Source organism: Bactrocera tryoni, chromosome 1 (assembly GCF_016617805.1).
Source record: "Bactrocera tryoni isolate S06 chromosome 1, CSIRO_BtryS06_freeze2, whole genome shotgun sequence".
Classification (NCBI taxonomy): domain Eukaryota; kingdom Metazoa; phylum Arthropoda; class Insecta; order Diptera; family Tephritidae; genus Bactrocera; species Bactrocera tryoni.
Window position 1 is genome coordinate 63,633,465 of NC_052499.1, and position 19,207 is coordinate 63,652,671.

The 19,207-nt window shown below is 34.8% G+C and overlaps 6 protein-coding genes across 10 annotated transcripts; 3 read left to right on the forward strand and 3 right to left on the reverse strand.

Moving 5' to 3' along the window:
- Nucleotides 1-587: 587 nt before the first annotated feature.
- Nucleotides 588-1,087, forward strand: LOC120767614. Its single transcript, XM_040093772.1, has 2 exons — nt 588-642; nt 711-1,087. Exons 1-2 carry the CDS (start codon nt 588-590, stop codon nt 1,085-1,087), a joined length of 432 nt encoding a protein of 143 aa, XP_039949706.1.
- Nucleotides 1,088-1,302: 215 nt separating this feature from the next.
- LOC120782723 (pterin-4-alpha-carbinolamine dehydratase) lies at nt 1,303-2,580 on the forward strand. Of its 4 annotated transcripts, none has more exons than XM_040115147.1 (3): nt 1,303-1,524; nt 1,619-1,712; nt 2,197-2,580. In XM_040115147.1, exons 1-3 carry the CDS (start codon nt 1,370-1,372, stop codon nt 2,494-2,496), a joined length of 549 nt encoding a protein of 182 aa, XP_039971081.1. In that variant the 5' UTR covers nt 1,303-1,369; the 3' UTR covers nt 2,497-2,580. The 4 variants fall into 4 exon arrangements, with proteins under 4 accessions (XP_039971081.1, XP_039971082.1, XP_039971084.1 ...); XM_040115148.1 differs by having other exon boundaries at nt 1,306-1,524; nt 1,622-1,712; XM_040115150.1 differs by having other exon boundaries at nt 1,478-1,520.
- Nucleotides 2,571-3,377, reverse strand: LOC120782722 (N-alpha-acetyltransferase 40). The gene is made up of 2 exons (XM_040115146.1): nt 2,908-3,377; nt 2,571-2,851 (listed from the first exon to the last, which is right to left on the reverse strand). Exons 1-2 carry the CDS (start codon nt 3,264-3,266, stop codon nt 2,617-2,619), a joined length of 594 nt encoding a protein of 197 aa, XP_039971080.1. The 5' UTR covers nt 3,267-3,377; the 3' UTR covers nt 2,571-2,616.
- A 437-nt stretch (nt 3,378-3,814) lies between these two features.
- Nucleotides 3,815-5,340, reverse strand: LOC120766401 (ATP-dependent (S)-NAD(P)H-hydrate dehydratase). The gene has a single exon (XM_040091849.1). The coding sequence runs from the start codon at nt 5,316-5,318 to the stop codon at nt 4,275-4,277; it is 1,044 nt and encodes a 347-aa protein (XP_039947783.1). The 5' UTR covers nt 5,319-5,340; the 3' UTR covers nt 3,815-4,274.
- A 405-nt stretch (nt 5,341-5,745) lies between these two features.
- Nucleotides 5,746-9,463, forward strand: LOC120781453 (integrator complex subunit 5). Its single transcript, XM_040113670.1, has 9 exons — nt 5,746-6,367; nt 6,431-6,760; nt 6,829-7,173; nt 7,235-7,496; nt 7,575-8,007; nt 8,065-8,122; nt 8,193-8,840; nt 8,907-9,049; nt 9,119-9,463. The coding sequence occupies exons 1-9, from the start codon at nt 5,797-5,799 to the stop codon at nt 9,389-9,391; spliced, it is 3,063 nt and encodes a 1,020-aa protein (XP_039969604.1). The 5' UTR covers nt 5,746-5,796; the 3' UTR covers nt 9,392-9,463.
- A 1,222-nt stretch (nt 9,464-10,685) lies between these two features.
- On the reverse strand, nt 10,686-13,678 carry LOC120782850 (serine/threonine-protein kinase stk11). 2 transcript variants are annotated; one of them, XM_040115377.1, is made up of 5 exons: nt 12,268-13,678; nt 11,860-12,182; nt 11,591-11,785; nt 11,364-11,527; nt 10,686-11,293 (listed from the first exon to the last, which is right to left on the reverse strand). In XM_040115377.1, the coding sequence occupies exons 1-5, from the start codon at nt 13,075-13,077 to the stop codon at nt 11,070-11,072; spliced, it is 1,716 nt and encodes a 571-aa protein (XP_039971311.1). In that variant the 5' UTR covers nt 13,078-13,678; the 3' UTR covers nt 10,686-11,069. The 2 variants fall into 2 exon arrangements, with proteins under 2 accessions (XP_039971311.1, XP_039971312.1); XM_040115378.1 differs by having other exon boundaries at nt 11,202-11,293; nt 11,360-11,527.
- Nucleotides 13,679-19,207: the final 5,529 nt, after the last annotated feature.

Consider the following 19,207-nt stretch of genomic DNA (forward strand, 5'->3'; position numbering starts at 1 on the left):
CGACGCCACCAAAAGCTGGAACTAACCTAATAGTATAGCCCAAATGCGCTGAAACTAACCAAAAAGAAGTGGATTGTTGTCGTTGTAGCGTCATAAAATGTTCCAACTATAACATTTTGAGGAATGGTACCGCGTTGACAACCTTTGTCTGATAAAAACCGGATCCCTTCCGTCTGGTTAGAACCGTCTTAAAACCAAACCTTTTAAATTTAGTGTCCATACATATATTATTGAATAGGTATAGATATCTATATACATATGTATTTTTGCTTAATGTGCAATAAAAATTTCCTACATTGAATCAAAGTGAGGGTCACTAACCTTTCGAATCCCCAAAGACCGCATTATCAAACAATGTACAATAAACCATACACATGACTGTGTCTGTATATCTAAAATAATGCTTCACACTTTCGCTTTTTTAAAGAGATAATGGACTTGCAGTTTCAAGAGCGAATAAATCGAAACCAGATGCCATTCCAAAAGCAGATCAAAGCAGAAATGTTGGGATGTTTAATAATAAATCCGTATAAAAGTAGAACCAACGCGTCGGAACTTAGTTTTGTCACAGTGAAATTCTGCAGAAAATGAAGTCTGTCATATTGCTCGAAGGACTGATTTTATTAAGCCTACTTACTATTGGTAGACAACGCATTCTCCAATTATATTGTTTGAAACTGATTATATGCTTTATTTCTTTGTAATAATAGAGTGTTCCATTGCTGATGGAACTTCTAAGCCATTTGTACGCAGCCGTTACAGCAAACGTTGGCGCATAGCAACAACTGAGGCAAATGTCAACAACAGCACAGCCACAACGGAGCAACAGATGATTGTAGGAGTTGACTTGAAAACTGGGGAAACAACTACACTGAGCAACGTGCCCAAATTTGAGGAAACAACTGTTGTGGTTAGCCCGTCTTTGCAAACCACAACAACTAGTTCAAAAGTTATAGAGGAACCAGCCAAAAAAACGCTTAGCACCACAACTGAACATCCAAGACATAATGGTCCAAATGGCTTACCATTGGACTATGATTACTATGGTAATGGTGGCGAAAACGAAGAAGATGCAGGTCATAAATAATTTAACTTATTTTCTATACAATATACTTATTATACAACATTTTACATTACTTCATACAAATATATACCTGCATATATAGCAAATAAGTAGAAAAACTTGAAATGAATTAAATATTTATTAAAATTTTCGTTATAATTCGACCACGGAAATTTTGCAACTACAGTTGAAGAGCAACTGTATTTGTATTTAACTTTAACAATGGCAACTCCTCATCAAAACAGCTGACCGGCAAATAAACTGTCTGCAGTGTTTATTTAATTTGTATCATAAAAATAAAAAGCAATGTACAATATAAGCAAATTTTGTGCACAAATTCAGCCAACAAGATTTTTGCGTATATCACAATTACAAACAAATGAATTGCACCGACTAAGTATATGTAATATTTTAGCGGTATATTGGCCCTATCAGAGCCGCCAACAACGCTTAATGTGTAGGTATGTGTTTATATAGCTTGAGATGATTAAATGTTATACGTATGTATATATAACTAAATCGAGTTTTAAACAAATCCAATGAAATACTTTGTAGTAGTCTGCAAAGAGCAGTACGAGTAAACACATTTGAAAGTGAGAGGCAATACTCTACGGTGATTGCGCAGAAAACCCCAGCAAAGAAAAAAATGGTGAGTATATCAAATAGTCCTTTATGAATGTAAAAAAGTGTAAAGGGGTGGGGAATTTATATAGATATAAAAACACTTGTTGAAATTGTAAATTACATGCAGAGTAATTATAATGAATTTCCTCGATACATTTTCAAAATTAGAGTCACCACGCATACTAAGCTCGTAGAAGTTTTCTCTTATCGTGAGGTCAATTCCGAGATCAATATGAGATTAAATAAAGTAGTAACAAGTGAAAGTAGGTGTGCGTGATTTTCAAGGTCTTTAACATAACTAATTATTTTTCTATAACTATCGGTAAGGCAGAGTTATGTGCCAATTTACCGTATATATGTATGTATGTAAGTGTAAAATATTTTTTGTGTAAACTGGTTTGGAATAATTTCTCACTAAGTACCTAATTTCATACTGATAGTTTTTTGTGTGTAATTGTGTGTAAAAGTACGAATAAATAAAATTTACTTTTTTACTTATCTATCTTCAGGCAAAACTCACCGAGCAGGAAAGATCTGAACTACTTCAACCACTTCTGGCTGCTGGCTGGTCATTAGTAGATAACCGCGATGCCATATACAAGGAATATTTGTTCAGTGATTTCAACGCTGCTTTCAGTTTTATGTCCGGTGTGGCTTTGCTGGCCGAAAAGTTGAATCATCATCCCGAGTGGTTTAATGTATACAATAAAGTACAAGTAACTTTGTCTACTCATGATGTTGGCGGTCTTAGCGCAAAAGATATTCGGGTAGCTAAGTACATGGAAGAACAAGCCAAACGCCTACTCTAAGCTATCGTTCCAATTTGTGTGTGGTATTTTCTTGATATTGTTAAATATTTAAAGTTGTAAAATAAATGTTGTAATTAAAATTTAGCAAATATGTGTCTTATTTTGTCATAGTAGGTAAACTTATACTAATATCTTGCTTAATATCTCATATTCCGCCTTTTCTAATATGTCAGGCGATGTCTCATCCAAGCTGTAGCCGATTGTTTTAAAGAAAGCTGTGGCATTGGTATTATTTTTCAACACTGTGAGCACAACTTTATCCATGTGCCAATGTTGGGCGCACTGTTCCAGTAAGTTCATCATGAACTTACCAAGTCCTTGGCGTTGAGATTCTGCTTCAATCTGCATTTCATAGCTATAACAATAGAGAGAGATGCAATTTATAAATTCCGTAACAGCACTAATACTCACCAGTATAGCACGCTGTTACCGTAGTCCATGTCAAAGCGAAACATAGTGTAGGCAACGGGTTGTCCGCTTTTATCTGTTGCTACTAAATAGCGTGCCCATTTTTTATTCAAATCATTCTGCTTTACCTTTGGTTGCCATCCCATTTTTAAAGCCTTATAAAATGGACCCACATTACGCTCCGCTAACTTAAAGGCCCATTTCAATGTTTTTGCATCCATATCACCTTTTGTGCGACAATAAAGTTTGTATTCTGCTCCATTCTTTGCCGTAAATTGGAAGGCATTTTCCACAGCCTCCAACGGGTTTTTAGCTTTGCCGGCATTTTCTACATTTCTTTGTTGATTAGTTGTGTTCGTCATTTTGGAATTTTACTCTAGCCGGGTACTATTTGTGAAATTAAAATGAATACTGGCGACAGATGTGTAAAATTGAAGCTTCTATGTTCACATGTGTAATTTGTAAAAATTTGTTTTGCTTTGCTTAAGCGGGAAAAAACAAGGAAAACGTAGTGTTGCCAGCCAAATAAAATTTGTTGAGAAATCGTGGAGTAGATTATTTGCCAAAATCTCGCAAAACTAGATGATTTTCTGTTAATTCATGTTATTTTGAACGATGTACGATAATGTATTATCTTATCTAATGAAATTTTACTTGAAAACTGATTTGAATTGGTATCTTGCCATGAATACAATTATTACAAAACGTAAAGCATATTTACAAAATAAAATTCTTTAATACTTCAAGAATATTTGACCATTTTGTATTTTGTTGTTGTTATAGCGGCAGAAAACACGCCTGAAGTAATTAAGAGAAAAGAATTCACAGTCCAGGCCACATAAAAATCAAGGTCCGTTCCGATTATATTATCATCCCCAATTGACTGGGAAATAGTTTATAAGTGTTCTCATTTAGTTTGCTCTGTTACATTTGCAATTTATTAATTCTGGATTATATATACATATATATTTATTAAAATATACAATAATATCTGAGTATATATTATAAATTTTATGATCCTTGGCCGAATAAAAATACGGCTCTTTCCGGTCACGAAGACCGACTTTTGTGGGAACGGTTTATACGTGTATGTATGTGTTCTCTATTAGTTTGCTTTATTACATCGGTAATTTATTCATTTTCAAATGCTTAATTCATACAATAAAATCAGAGTATATATTTTAAATCTTAACTTCCTAAATAGATATATCGCTGAGTGAATATTGATTTCTATAAAACTTCGAACTTTAATAAGTTGAGAGAGAAAGAAGAAAACTTAAAAATGCAATCAACAAGTGTTTTCGGTAACCATTTACATAAACTTCTTCGTGGTCGTTTATGTGAATAAATATTCATTGGCACAAAACAAATTAAGGCTCTTCAAAAATGTTGCGAAAAACCGAATGAATTTCGTTTAACATATCGCTCGCCACCATACTGCGACCCCATTTCTGAAAACCAGCCGCATTGCATTGCTTCACCAAATAGCTTGCCGCAAACGTTGCTATAAAGGCCGCATTTGACTGATTAGACTCCAAAGCCCAATGGAAAAAGGTAGCAATCGAACCGCATAGCAAATCACCTTGTCCACCACAACGACGACCAGAACCACCCGATGGTAGTGTGTAAATTTCAGAGGTACTTGGTATAAAAATTTTATCCTGTGCACCTTTTTCAAGTACAATTACTCCATCTCCTAACTGTGCCATTCGCTGTTTTATTACTTCGACATCAGTACTAAATAAACGCTGAAATTCTATAACGTTTGGCGTCAATATGACATTGCTTAATCCATTTAGCAAATCAATATTTCCATTGAGTATAAAGAGGCCATCGGCATCAATAACTAAAGGCTTATTCAGTTGTTTGCAAAGTTCAATAAGACAAAAAGCAGTCTTCTGTATCTTTGGATCTCTTCCTAGTCCAGGACCAATGATTAATACGTGTAATCGCTCTAACCATGGTAAAATTTGTTCTACAGCATCATCCGCATCCAATAAAGGATGTACAATTAATTCAGGGCTATACGATTTAATAACAACAGCAGCATCGCGTTGACAAAAGACATGGGCCAAATCAGCACCTACACGCATAGCACTAATCGCTGAAAAATATGGAGCCCCGGTATACTCCAGCGATCCACCAATTACTCCAATTCGTCCAGCTTGACCTTTGTGACGGCGATTGCCCTTGCCGTCGCTTACATTTAAATTAGGAACTACCGTGGAACGGATTAATTTTAGCAACTTATCTGCTTGCACTGGTACTTCGATAAACTTTGACATTTTACTAGAATAGGCACAATTCTGCTGCAAATTGGCACCGAGCCAATTACCAATAATCTTTTGCTGCGAAGCGGTAAACAAATAATAATTGAGTCTCTTCACATTGACAAATTGCTTTGACAGGTTCATTATATTTCTGTTTTATGTTTGTTTTGCTTTTGATAATTCTTTTCCATTTCTGGAATTCCCAACAACAAACAGAATCAGCTGTTGGAGGTAAAATTGGTTCGAGTTGCCATAATCTCTTTTTGTTAGGTTGTGTGCCGAACGGTAACATTTACCCATGTGCTGAGTTGGGGTGAAAAAATTTGTCATACTATAAACAAGTTTTACATTTTCCTGTGTCATATGCAAAGTAAAAATTTTAATATTATTTAAATTATTAAATATATTTGAAAAATTATTAAAAAGGAAATCAAAAACAAAATAACAATATTAATGAAGCTAGAAAAAAAATTCATCAAGTTGAATTTTTTTACTGGTTATTTAAGGAATTCTTGAAATATGGTAACTCTTACTTTATCTTTAATTCAAATTTCTCCTTTATTTACTCAGTTTTGTTATGATCGGTCTTTAATTTGCTGTAAATTTGACCGAAATTTATAAAATGTTAAAACAACATGTTTTGTTGGAGTTAAAGCAATTCATTCAAGCAGTAACAAACCATAATGGCAATCCTAAGAAGCTTACAAATAGCACTTTGCTTCGAAGTTGTTTTCGCCTGCTTGAGGACCTGCCGGCTGCACGCGAGATTATCTTAGAGTATTTCTCGATTGTAGCTGAAGTAGCGGTGCAAAATTATTTGGCTAATGCAAATGTAGATTACGCCACTGGACTACCAATACGTCAAGGTAAACAAGGTGCGGGTCCCAGTTCAAGTAACAATGCTGCGACACAGTCAACGGTCATAGAGGATAGTAACTGGTCCGCAGTACAAGAAACACTCGAAAATTTAGTTGTTAAAGGACCATCAGCTTGGGGACCTGTGATAGCTTCGTGGAGTCTTGACCTTGTAGGAAAGTTATCAGACAGGTATACCAAAAGAAAGATGTCTATTGTAGCTGCGTGTAATTATTGGCTCAATTGCGGTGCAATGCGTGGTTTACTTACGTTGATAAGCTTGAGTTTCCGTAAACTAACAAATAGTGAAAAAGAAGCTTGTGTGGAAACTTTATTGGGTATGCATTTTTCAATTTATTTCGGAAAAACAAATAAATTTCAACACACCTTTCAAATTTCAGGTGCTTTTCAACGTTACTCGCTTAGTTTCGATTGGGTCGTTGCCCGTTTGGGCGGTTGCTTTCCCTTAAGCATTATATCCCAGATATTGCAATGCAGCCTCAAACGTTTTTCTGATGATTACCGTTGTCATTTCGATTCTGAACTCGGTATATTGGACTACTTATCATTTGCGCACGAACAAGAGCTTAAGCAAGCATTGACTGAGCTACTGAAAGATGGTTTTAATCCAAAGAAAAGTTTAGATGCCTGTATCATACCATTTCTATTGGTGATGGCTGCCTATGCGGATGCATTACTGCAAAACCTGGTGATTGTGTTTCTTGAAATGTGTAAGTAATTAATAATAAAGACACATGTTTTATAAAATTAACCGAATATGAAATATTTTCTCTTTTAGATAATGATGATCTACGCAATACTATAATACAAAAAACGCCTCTTTGGATGAGCAACAAGATGTTTGCAGAAATGCAACCATCTCTTAACAGTCTGACATTGCGTTTAAAGTCAAATGGTGCACATCTTCTTATCGCAGTGTCACAAATGGCCGAACAGTATACTTGGTGTCAGGATTTCCTCGAATATACTATGCAAGATTTGGAACAAGTAGTACTAAATGCTACAGTTTGTCCGCTGATGAATGACCTGGCCACAGAGGACTCGAAATATTTGCTTTGGAAGAATTGTTTAAGCGCAAATATCTTTCAACAGCAAACTGCCGTGCGTCTCCTGTTGATTGTTTGTATGAAAAAGCGTGGAATATTTTAATGCGCTATGTTATAGTCAATGTTACATTTTTTCAGCTACACAACATTCACATATTTACTATCAGACGATATCGGAACTACTACGCAAGTCTTATGTAGCTAACCCCAATGGTTTGGGTGCTGTCATACGCATAATTGGTGGTCAAAGTGGTGTAGTTGAATTTCCATGCATTAAACCCGGTTTACAAATGGTCCTCGAAGATGTGCTCCTCCAGGAGCAATTCAAACATACGCGTTTAATAACCAGTGACCAGTCAGAAGCGCTCAACACATTTAAAAATCTTAACACGCTAACAAAGTAAGTTTGCTTATACATATATAGCAATAGGAAAATAAAAATAATTAATAATGTGTCCTTGTAATTTCGTCGGTGCAGAATGCAAAAGAAGAATTCATTTCAATATATGAAACAAAACCTGCTATCCAATGTGCTCAACGATTGTCTACCGAAAATTCTACAGATTCTCGAAGTTACGCTAACTAAAGTGATTCTACACATGAATAAATTGGCCGAAGCAAACAGCGCAGAGGCAGTTAAAGTTGCACAAAATAACAAAAATGTTGGCGGCAACGAGTTTGGTAGTAACAAAAAAGTAAAATTTGGCGCGGCTGACGCTGAAGCGGAGGCGATGGATGTAGATAATTCAGATGAGGATACAAAGCTTATCATAGGCATACCACTGCATGATTCCGACGATAGCGAAGAAGAAGAAAAAGATGTCAACCGACGTATCTTAGCACACACTATCATAGATTTACTCAATACGATTGATGTTGGCTTGAAAGGCACGGTGATCCGCACCACAGAGGTAAGCATTTTTTTACAGTTATTACTATATTTGATTAATCTAATATTTTTCTTCCAGATTTTAAAGCTGTCAATTTTAAGCGTAAAGTATTTCTTCTTGGCGCTCACCGAAAAGAGTAAGCAACATTAAAAAAAAAGTTTGTCTATCGCTAATTATTGTCGCTTTTCCCTTTTCACACATTGCAGGTTCAATATCCCGTTCCGCTGCAGTTAATCGTGCCTACTTACTGCTGACGCGGCAATGCGTTGCACGTAAAGCGGCGCGCACTGCTTGCATACGCGAGTTAGTAGAGGGCGCACTCTTCTATTATGGCTATTTATTCGGTCAGCATGACGAACCAGAAGTGGATCAACTTGAAATACCAGAACATGAAATGGTTTTGCTACAAAATCAACGACATAGCTTGGGGCCAAACGCCAATCGTACTGTGCTGCATGCCGGTGTGATTGGGCGTGGTTTGCGGCCTGATTTGGCAACAAAGGAGCAAAAAGTGTGTCCAGCCGAGATGCAAACGCTGTTACTTAAAGCGCTAGATGCTTGCTGCACGGTGGCAGATAAGCAAAATTCCGTCGAGGGTTACTCAATGATATCGCTATTGCTGGTGGAAATGGTCTCAACGGATGTCATGTACAATGGCCTGCCTTTTCCGGACGAAGAGTTCACTAAAGTGACAATGGAACGTGATCTGATGATACGTCGCGCATTTTCCACATCTCCAGTGCTTTGGGCATTATTGGGCTTTATAGCGGCACATAGACCAGCGTTATGCTTTTCATCAGTACTGCTGCGCGCCATGTGTGCCACCTGTTTGCATCAGTGGCGCGCGAAAAATGGTAATTATGATGAGAATTGCCTTTAATACTGTATTTTATTGCTTTTGGTTTTTTTTTTTTTTGCAGTTAACAAATTCCAACCTTTCGATCCTAAAGACGAACTTATGCGTTGCACTCAGAAACTGCTGCAGTTGCTGGCAATGGGACAGTTACTGCCGCCACCACTTTCCAACCTACATGTAATCATTAAACATTTTGAGCCGCCAGAGGTTAGTCTATTTTCCATGAGGCAACAGTTATTTGGGGTTATTTTCACACTTTCGAATTTCTTTTCACAGATTGCTTTGCTGTTGAAGGAGTGTATTTGGAATTATTTAAAAGATCACGTGCCCTCACCGGCGCTCTTTCATGTCGACAACAACGAGCTGCATTGGCGTAATCCGCACATGTCCAAAATTCCACCGCAATATGTTGATACACTACGTAATTTAATGCAGAAAAAGCTGACGAAATTGGGTCAACATTATTACCAGATGTTCATTATGCCCGAGTTGAATGAGATGCATGTACCACAAGTTGGTCAAGTAGATTTAATTAAAACGGAGTTATAAAACTTTTCACATTTATAAGTATACCACATAGGCAATGAAATAAGCAAGAAGCAAGTTTTCATTTACAACAAACGGTTTATATTTTTTCAAGTGTTAAAAATATGGAAAATATCTCTTGTTTTTGTTTTTCTGTATAGGTGTATTGGTTCGATTAAACCAGTCACATACGTATGTAATTCATAACAAATAATATTTAATTTTTCAGCTAAGAAACGAAAACACAATATTTTTGTATTGTCGGTAGGAAATGTATGTATTCTTTCATTTGCTTATATGCACTCTATGTATGTTTGTATGTTTATATAAATGGATTTTGGCTACTGCAATTTTCAAGTTTTCAAAATATATTCTACAAAGTACGTATGTTTATATGTGATTGCACATGTTATCGGCGCAAAAAAAATAATACAATACATTAAAAAAAACTCATTATGCCGCAAAAAAATAATACAATACATACATTAAAAAAAACTCATTATGCCTCTTAAGATAAGTGTCATCTTGCGATAACGTTTGTTTGACGCGTTAAAGCCACCACACATAAGACAGGTGTGAGTATCAACACTCAGATTTATTAAGTAAAATTAACACGCAATCGCAATATTTATACGATAAAAATCATTTTTGATTGATTGATGCTTTAATTTTGCACATCTCCCTTCCACTGTAAAATATGTGAAAGACTAGTGGCGTAAACACACAAAAATAGAACAAAAATAAAAATAAAAATAAAAAAATAAAAAAAAAATAAAAAAAATAAAAAAATAAAATAAAAAAAAATAAAAAAAAATAAAAAAATAAAAAAAATAATTAAAAAAAAAATAAAAAAATAAAACAACAATTAAAAATAAAAACAACAATTAAAAAAAAATAAACAAACAAAAAAAAATAAAAAACCAATAAAAAATAAAACAACAATTAAAAAAATATAAAACAACCAATTAAAAAAAAAATAAAAACAACCAATTAAAAAATAATAAATAAAAACAAGAACATAGAAAAATAAAACAAACAAGATTAAATAAATTTTTGTTAATCAATTTTTTTTTTTGGTTAACAAAAATCCTAACCAAAGAAACAAGAAACCCAACCAACAAAAAAAAAACAAATATTAAACTATGTACGTACATAAACCAAACCAAAAAGTATTACAAAACAACACAAATAACGAAAGAAAAAAAGTAAACAAAAAACCAAAAATACACAGGGGTATATTTTACACAAAAGTTAATAAATAAAACGTATGCACTACCTAGAAATTACACAACAAAAAAGCGGATACGAATAATACAGATTTACCGAAAATTAATTTTCATTTTAATAAATACTACGAAAAACAACGCAAAGGAAAACAAATTAATAAAGAATTACTTCATTCAAGATAAGTAGTAGTTCCTATGTTCCAATAATTAAGATGTGAATAATTAATTATGACTTGCGTTTTGGCAGCGCGAGAAGTTTTTAATTATTCTCCGCAGCACTGCAAGCTGCACCATACACATATGCATGTAAGGCTAACTGACTTGACATTCAACAACTAATGAAATGTTCAGAGTTGAAAATTCTTAATTTTGTTTACATAATATTAAAACTATGTTATTTTTTGTTTGTTTTTTTTTTTTTCCATTTCCAATGACTACTTGCATTGCGCATGTGCGCACAGATACATAACGGCTTATTACGATGGTCGACAATTGGAAAGCTTCTTTACAGATATACATGATGTTAGTTTTTTGGCGCGTCTTTTGAGTGACGAGGATTTTTTCTCCTTGCTAATGCTGTTGGAAGTAGACGCGTCCGCGCTTGTTGAAGGCCCTGTTGCATTTGCAGCCGCCAATTGTTTTTGCTGCTGTTGTGCTTTGATTTCGGCAGCGGCAGCGGCTGCCTGACGTGCAAGTTCACCTAGTTTAGCAAAAATATTAAATAAATATGCGATTTTAGGAATTTGTATTTATTCAGCGCGCGTACTCACGATTGAGATCGTGTTCGGTAAAGTAGACCTCTTCCAAATCACGCTCAGTTTCATAGTGATAAGCATCTAAATAAGGCAGTACCGTGGAACGGCGATAAACATCGTGCTTTAGTGGCGGTATGGGTATTGGTGGGCCCTTCTCTTCCGGTGCCGAAATGAACCAGCTGTGTGTAAATGTTTATTATTTTATCATATATGAATTATAATATATTTAAACAAAAACTTACGGATCACAGCGTATTTGTTGTATAGAGTATCGCTTGGTTGGTTCAGCTTGTAGCATACCCAATATGAGACCCGCTAATTGTGCGTCTAATTTGTATAGCCAGTCAGGTGCCTGCCATTGCCCACGCCCGATATTCTCAAATAGCCTATAAATATTATCACCTTCGAATGGATACTGGCCTGTACATATGTTATAGCTGTGGGCACACAATAAAATTGCAAGATTTATAGATTTATATTTTTACTTAATGGGTAATTCCAATGTACTCACAGCGTAACACCGCAGCTCCAAATATCCACTTTGGTGCCTGAGAATGACTCATGACCGTTGGCAATTTCAGGCGGTTGAAATGCAGGTGATCCCTGCCCGGTGGTGCATGTATCGTCTGCAGCAAATAAATCTAATTGCTCAGCGACGCCGAAATCGGAAATTTTTAATATTTGATCTAGTGAAAGCAATAGATTTCCGGGTTTAATATCTTTATGTATTATCCGACAACCATGAAGATACTCCAGGCCACTAATTAATTGGCAAAAATAGCGATGTGCCTGGAATAGAGGTAGTTTTTTTTCGGGTGCGCTATCCACAAGTTCCTTTTTAAAAATAAAAATAAATGTTAAAAACATAAATATTTGTGTATATTTTATTTATAATAAATGAAGAATCTACGGCACAAACCTGGAGCCCGCCTACGCAGTATTCCATAATCATGTACATCTTTTGCTTTTCTTCGTTGTACAAAACATCCAAAAGCGCCACCACATTTTTGTGCTGTAGGTGTTTTAATAGTTGTATTTCACGCTGAACATTCTGTTCTCCATTCGGAATGCGTCGCAGTTTTCGTTTTGTTAGTATCTTTACTGCACGTCGGCAGAGATTTTCCGAATCGAGCACCTCTTTCACTTTGCCATATGAGCCTTCGCCCAGCACATCACCCATTACATATTTCCCAACCATTTTGATTTCCTTCTTTTTCTTTTGATAAATTATCTCCGCACTATCGACGCGATTAAAGAACATATTGCCAATGTCCAATGTTGTTAGATCCAGTGCATCAATTTGTTCACTATCTAGCCATGTCACTTGTGCATGTGTTTGCTCACTGAGCAATTGTTTTGCTTCATCACCGGCTACAAATTTGGCGCCGCCATTGCCGTCTACGTTGACATCGGCTTCAAATGACTGCTCTGGGTTGGAGAGTGCGTCATAGTGAAAATTCTTGTTAGCCAGCAGTACTGACACTTCACCGTCAGCGGTGTCCACATCCATATTGATATTATTAGCCTCGTTATTGGTGTGTAATCCCTGTTTGTTGGCCAACAATTTAGTATCTAAAGGTGGCATTAAAATGCTATTATTGGCTGTCACAGAATGTGTTGTTGCTGCAACTAGGGTTTGTTCTAAGTTACTTTTTTTGTTGTTAGTATTAATGTTATTGTTGTTATTGCTATCATCAGTTGAGAAGTGTTGATGTATTTGTATTTCCATCGCATATATGCTATATTGGTCTGCACTTTGCTGCAATGGCGTTGGGACACAGCGTCCGCTCTTTCGTTGTATATTTAATTCAATAGCTGGACTAGAAATGCACTCACGGTTGTTTGGATGCCGGTTGCTAAATATTTGTTTTAATCACTTATTATTCTTTTCTTTTACAATTATGAGCTCCACGTACGCATGCAGAGCGCTACTTCTAGTTTACATTTTTACTTAATTTCAATTTTTCTGTCATTCGTGTTGCTGCTAATACTTCGACGTTTGTTATTACTACACCGTACTGCGGTGACTTAATTATAGCCTTTGTAAGCGTTAAGATTGCACTTTCTGACGATTTTTGACAAGTTTCGGTAATTTTCTCAAGCGCTTAGCAATCATGCACAGATCTTATCACAAGCAAGGGGGAGCAATCCACTGTCTTCGGCTTGAGATCAACTTTTTTACTTTCTCGGTATTTTCTAGTGTTATTATATGATTTCTGGGATCTTTCATCGGCTACAATTATTTTTCATTTATATATTTGCGCGATTTTTTCATCCAGTTTTTAATTGAATAACTTTTTAATCACTAAAATTTTTTGCTTTGCCTGCTGATCGTAACACACTTCATTTTTTCCCCATCAACACGCCTGTGGTGTTGCCATATATGCGGAAGAAAGGTTCAACAAAGCAAATAATACAAAAGCGGCATGGCGATAACGTTGCGGAAATTTCTACGTTAAGCGAGAAATTATTGTGGGTCCGCACGGTATCGAAAGTAAGACATAGATATACATAAATATTAGTTGTTACGGAAATATTATTATTAATTCACTATGGCTCAAATTTGGGCCAAGAGTTAAATATATTTCAAATAAAAATAAAAAATATGTAAGAGGATGCATTAATGCTTTATTCATATACATACATACATACATATGTATGTATGTATATTTTTTATGACTAATTTACGTTGAAATAATTCTTTATACATACATATATATACCACTTATAGCCGGATCACCTCGTACGCTGAGGAAGTGAAACCGACTTCATGTGCTCAAAGGAAACGGTTATCTCTCCAACTTTTCTCACTTCTTCTCTACAATCGGAACCTAAACTCTCTCAAATCCACAGCGACCATATTCGCGACTGTGAATAATTCAAAGATTTTAGGTGTAATACTAGACAATTTGTGCTCCTTCATTTCTCCGGGTATATGAAAAAGTACAGAGCCGCAACAAAATCCATAAGTCGCCGACATCTCATGGGCAAAAGACAAGAAAACTTATTGGCATCATACAAGGCAATCGGCCGACCCCGGCACACCAAACATATCCCTATAGTTCGACCCCTTCAAAACAGCACGTTTCCTGGGTCTACCGTTAGATGACCGCGATGACAACTAAATTGAAGTTACAACCCAAGGGGGATTAGATAGCCGTTACAACAACAATGTCACGACTTTTCTAGACTCAGCCAGTCACCACTACCCGAAGCTTCGAAACATTGAAGGAAAATTCACCGAAACAAGTACAGACGTTACTACTAATAAACTCCGATAACTATGAAACGGAAAGGTATGACCGTCTTAAAAACTATGGACGGAACCAATTATGGAGATTACGAGCTTAATTCGACCTATTTGTTAGTGACGATGCGACGACGGAATAATTAAGCATAGTGGACCCTGTGAACCTTATGTTCGCTAGTTAGTTTATATAGATCTCACCTTGTGTATCACAGAAAACCAAGGATATTACGAGGAATGACGCCGAGTTGACAGCCCGACTGTCGTGGGAACGGGCTTAGGTCCACCTCTAGCGGTCTCTAGACCTCATGTTTCTCGAGCACCAACAATCTGGCACATAAGATTTAGAGATTTTATCACGTCATCTTTCGTGGAATCCGTCTTTCGGTAACCGGAGCGAGGTTTCAATTAATTTGTACGGTTGTTTGACCTTATACAGCACCCAGCTACTATTTGATTGTACTGCGTGATTTCCTTTCCAAAAACAAGAAACAAGCTGCTCATTTGCCGAAACAGCCGATATCGGATCACTACAGTATTAATCTCTCATATAGAACGATCAAAATCAAGTTAATTTATTTGACAAGATATCTTCTCAAAATTTGGCATGGATTAGTCTCCAAGGCAATGCCACTATATTCGAATAAACTATTCATATAGGATCACTAGGCGTATAGGTGTCGTACAAGCTGTAAGATTAAAATCAAGTTATTTTATTGACATTATTTTTCGAAGATTATTCAGGTTATTGGTGTGCTCTGTCCAAACCACAAAAAGGGAGACCCCACAATCTGCGCCGACTACCGTGGGATAAGCCTGCTTGACATTGCATATAAGGTCCTATCGAGCGTATTGTGTGAAAGATTAAAGCCCACCGTCAACAAACTGATTGTACCTTATCAGTGTGGCTTTCGGCCTGGAAAATCAACAACAGACCAGATATTAACCATGCGCCAATTCTTGGAAAAGACCCGTGAAAGGAGAATCAACACACACCATGTTTTCGTCGATTTCAAAGCTGCTTTTGACAGCACGAAAAGGAACTGACTTTTTGCCGCGATGTTGGTATCCCCGCAAAACTAATACGGCTGTGTAAACTGACGTTGAGCAATACCAAAAGCTCCGTCGGGATCGGGATGGACCTCTCCGACCCTCAAAGGTGGCTTCAGCCAAGGCGACTCCCAATCGCGCGACTTATTCAATCTAATCATGGAGAAAATAATTTGAGGTGCAATCTTCTATAAGAGTGTACAGAGTGCTGACGTACGCCGATGATATTGATATTAATGGCCTCAACAATCGTGCCGTTAGTTCTGCTGTTCTGTTTCGTCTATCTTGAAACCAGCATTAAAACCAAAAACAACGTCAGCCTGCAAATCCAACGCAGAATAACTTTTGTCTGCAGGCGCAGTGCGTTGTTGTAAACTCGGCCATAACCGCGGATGCGGTGTCTACGCCAATAAAGAGGAAAAAGATTATGGTTATTATTACCTTGGCCGCCCTTTGAGTTGTAAACAAAATTAATTTTACACAATAAAGCAAACAAATTTTATTATTAATAAAAAATATTTCAGATATTTTATTCTCGCTATTCCATAAAAAGTACAGTACGAAATGGAATTTCATCTAAGACTAGTTTTATAAAATAATCTAAGTAAATATATAAAAATAATAATTTGCAAATAAGTAAACACAATCAATATCACTTATTTAAATTGTATGCATATATAAGTATTAAAACAGTTTTGATTTGCGCTAACAGTTAAACGCAGATTCATTAAAAGTACAATAAACAAAATTACATATTAAAAAAAACATGCATACAAATTTTTATTACACATTTTGTAATTCAAATAGATGTAAGTAATCGTTTTTTATATCATTAATTACATATATTATAATTTTATTTTATTTTTTTTACTTTTTTTATTTTTGCATAAATTTCATTATAATCAATAGCGCTTACACATATTATTTCCATTCATAAAATCTGCTTAATATATATTTTCTCTTAATTACTAAAATATTTATTACTCATTACATTGGTAGTTCACATACAAACATAATCACTACAATAATTAATATATACATATGTATGTACATACTATATTATAGAATGGCTAAGGCTAAGGCTAAGGCAGATCGCAAAAATTGACCCATTTTGTGATTTTCACAAACTCTATGCAAATGTTTGCAAAATTTCCACCTACACGGCGAAAATCTATAAAAGTGTCTACGAGTATGTGTGTGTTTGCATTTGTATTTGTATGTTTGCGGTTTTTGGTTTAAGGCAAAGCGATATAAATTATTTTAAAAATATATTACATGCAATATTCAGCCGCAAGCAATTTTAACTGTTTCCCATAACTCATGCGAACTCTATGTGAGCAACTGTTAGCTCGCATGCGAGAGATTTGTGAACGTAGCTTTGCTTTTCGGCGTGAATATTGCTCGTTTTATTGATTTTCGTATTAAAAAAGCGACATTTGTTGTAATTGCATTTAAGTTAATAAATGTATTGTTTTATATTTATAAATAAATTTTAGTTTTATTTTTTATGCATACTCATTTCTTGCACTTCATATGTTCTAGGGTAATCGTTTGTGTTTAACTCCTAATTAATTCAAATATTAGTAAATTGTTGTACTATTTACGATAATTGAACTTAACTTAAAGTGTGTATACAATGTAATTTCAAAAAATAAAAAAAAAATAAAAAAAATATAACAAAAAAAGTAATTTCACAGAAAAATAAAAAATAATAAAAAAAAAATCATAAATGAAAAAGAAAAAAAGGAATAATAATAAAAACAATTTAGTTGCTTAAGTTGTTGTCTTTAATTTTTTAATTAATTAATTTCTGCTGCTACTGCGGTTTCGAAAATATTTATACCAGAAAAGGCTTGCTAATTTAGAATTCAGTTTATTTTCGAAAATCAATTAGTCGCGAACGTTGCTAGAATCGCCCAAATTAAGTCTTTTTACACGTAAAGTTCAGATCTACTTCCATTCAATAAAGCGTTGCCATGAAAAATAATTCAAATTTGTGCTTTTCGCTTATGTTACGTTCACATTAATATTTTCAGATTATGAAATTTGATAGCTTTGTCTTTTCTTCAAGAAGATTTCTTATTTTAAACGCCCAATTTATTGCTTTTGAAGAAAATAAATTTAATTTTTGAATTTGAAATAATTGGAACAGAAAAGGGGCATTGACGTTCAAGTACCCATTCTCACGCCGCCTATAGAAGTTTCTCGTTACCCTTACGGGATCTCGCAAACGTAAGCCGATACAATACGAAACGTGCTGTACTCGGCTGGCATTCATATGAGCTTTCACGTGCTTTTAACTGTTAGTTATGTGGTATAGTTACAATATCAATTACTCAGCACTCTTTAGGAAAGCTAGTGATTTCCCGGATTATTTTTTCAATTAGGGAATCACTCAAAATCACTTTTAATTGATTTTTATCGCTTCTTTATTGAGTTTTTTTTTGATTTTTCTTTTATGTTTTGAAGAGCATGTAAAGCTCAATTTTTTTTTGACGTGCTACAAAGAAAATTGCAATTTTTAAATGTCCAGTCAATAAATTTCTAGCTCGGTTGCGCAGCGTGAACATCTAATAGGTAGACACGTCCAGTTATTCAGCAATATCAAAACTTGAACTTATTTCCTTTTATCTTAATTTCGTAAATTATTTTATTTTATTAAATTTTAAACACTTTACATTGCTTTCAAAACTATTTCGTAGCAATTAAAATTAGTTTTGAACATTAATGTGAACATAGCATAATGTTTAACCATTTTCTCGACTAAAGGACTTCAATTCGACACTTTCTATCACCTGAACGTTTCACTTTTGTTAAAAAAAATTAAATATAGCTATTAGTTTAATTCAATAGAAGTAGAGGCACGGTTAATAGTATTGATGTAAATAGTTTCTGTTCTACTCTATTATATTTAGGCCAGTTGTTTGTTCGATTCGCCACTTTCTATGTTGTGCTCAATCAAAGAGGTCTGCTTATAGTTATACTGTCTAAATGAGATACTAGCTCAATGACAGTAAAAGGTGATGCTTCTTAATAAAGTTCGTGGTTTCTTAATAACGGCAATAATCTATGCTCACAAAGAAAGGAAGTCTAATATTAGTCCTTTTCTTTAAGCTCTAATAATTTTTCAGGCAAGATAAAAATATATACTATTTTTGAAATTATCAGATGAACTAATTAACTTCTGCGCTCGCTACTAAAAGTGTATTGAACTTAGTTGTTCTTCTTTCTGTGTTTTTGGAAATATTTCCTTCTATTATTGACAGCTTTATTTAACAAAGTTTTGTATAATTAATTTTTTTTAGTTTCAAAATTGAACATCGAGATTTTACAAACAATTTAGCTTCCCTATTAATTCTTTTATAAGTTGTCTTTTTAATTTTTTTCAGTGCAGTTGGTGAGGAAAACTTTTTTTAACTGCAAGTAAGAACTTCATTTTTTAAAATTTTAAATAAAAAATAATAATAAAAAAATAAAATTAATTCGTTAAAGCAACTAAAGCCTTTCCAAACTTATTCCTTGTCAATCTTACGTACTTGCGATTATCATTTCCCCTTTTAAA

Excerpts from the sequence above, each read along its gene's own strand:
- LOC120766401 (XM_040091849.1), bottom strand. The coding sequence starts at position 5,318 with ATGAACCTGTCAAAGCAATTTGTCAATGTGAAGAGACTCAATTATTAT.
- LOC120782723 (XM_040115147.1), top strand. The coding sequence starts at position 1,370 with ATGTACAATATAAGCAAATTTTGTGCACAAATTCAGCCAACAAGATTT. Across the intron at positions 1,525-1,618 it reads CAACAACGCTTAATGTGTAG|TAGTCTGCAAAGAGCAGTAC; the intron begins GTATGTGTTTAT and ends AATACTTTGTAG. Across the intron at positions 1,713-2,196 it reads CCCCAGCAAAGAAAAAAATG|GCAAAACTCACCGAGCAGGA; the intron begins GTGAGTATATCA and ends ATCTATCTTCAG.
- LOC120782722 (XM_040115146.1), bottom strand. The coding sequence starts at position 3,266 with ATGACGAACACAACTAATCAACAAAGAAATGTAGAAAATGCCGGCAAA. Across the intron at positions 2,852-2,907 it reads GGTAACAGCGTGCTATACTG|CTATGAAATGCAGATTGAAG; the intron begins GTGAGTATTAGT and ends CTATTGTTATAG.
- LOC120781453 (XM_040113670.1), top strand. The coding sequence starts at position 5,797 with ATGTTAAAACAACATGTTTTGTTGGAGTTAAAGCAATTCATTCAAGCA. Across the intron at positions 6,761-6,828 it reads GATTGTGTTTCTTGAAATGT|ATAATGATGATCTACGCAAT; the intron begins GTAAGTAATTAA and ends TTTCTCTTTTAG. Across the intron at positions 8,841-8,906 it reads TCAGTGGCGCGCGAAAAATG|TTAACAAATTCCAACCTTTC; the intron begins GTAATTATGATG and ends TTTTTTTTGCAG.
- LOC120782850 (XM_040115377.1), bottom strand. The coding sequence starts at position 13,077 with ATGGAAATACAAATACATCAACACTTCTCAACTGATGATAGCAATAAC. Across the intron at positions 12,183-12,267 it reads ACTGCGTAGGCGGGCTCCAG|GAACTTGTGGATAGCGCACC; the intron begins GTTTGTGCCGTA and ends ATTTTTAAAAAG. Across the intron at positions 11,528-11,590 it reads CAACAAATACGCTGTGATCC|CTGGTTCATTTCGGCACCGG; the intron begins GTAAGTTTTTGT and ends ATTTACACACAG.
- LOC120767614 (XM_040093772.1), top strand. The coding sequence starts at position 588 with ATGAAGTCTGTCATATTGCTCGAAGGACTGATTTTATTAAGCCTACTT. Across the intron at positions 643-710 it reads ATTAAGCCTACTTACTATTG|AGTGTTCCATTGCTGATGGA; the intron begins GTAGACAACGCA and ends TTGTAATAATAG.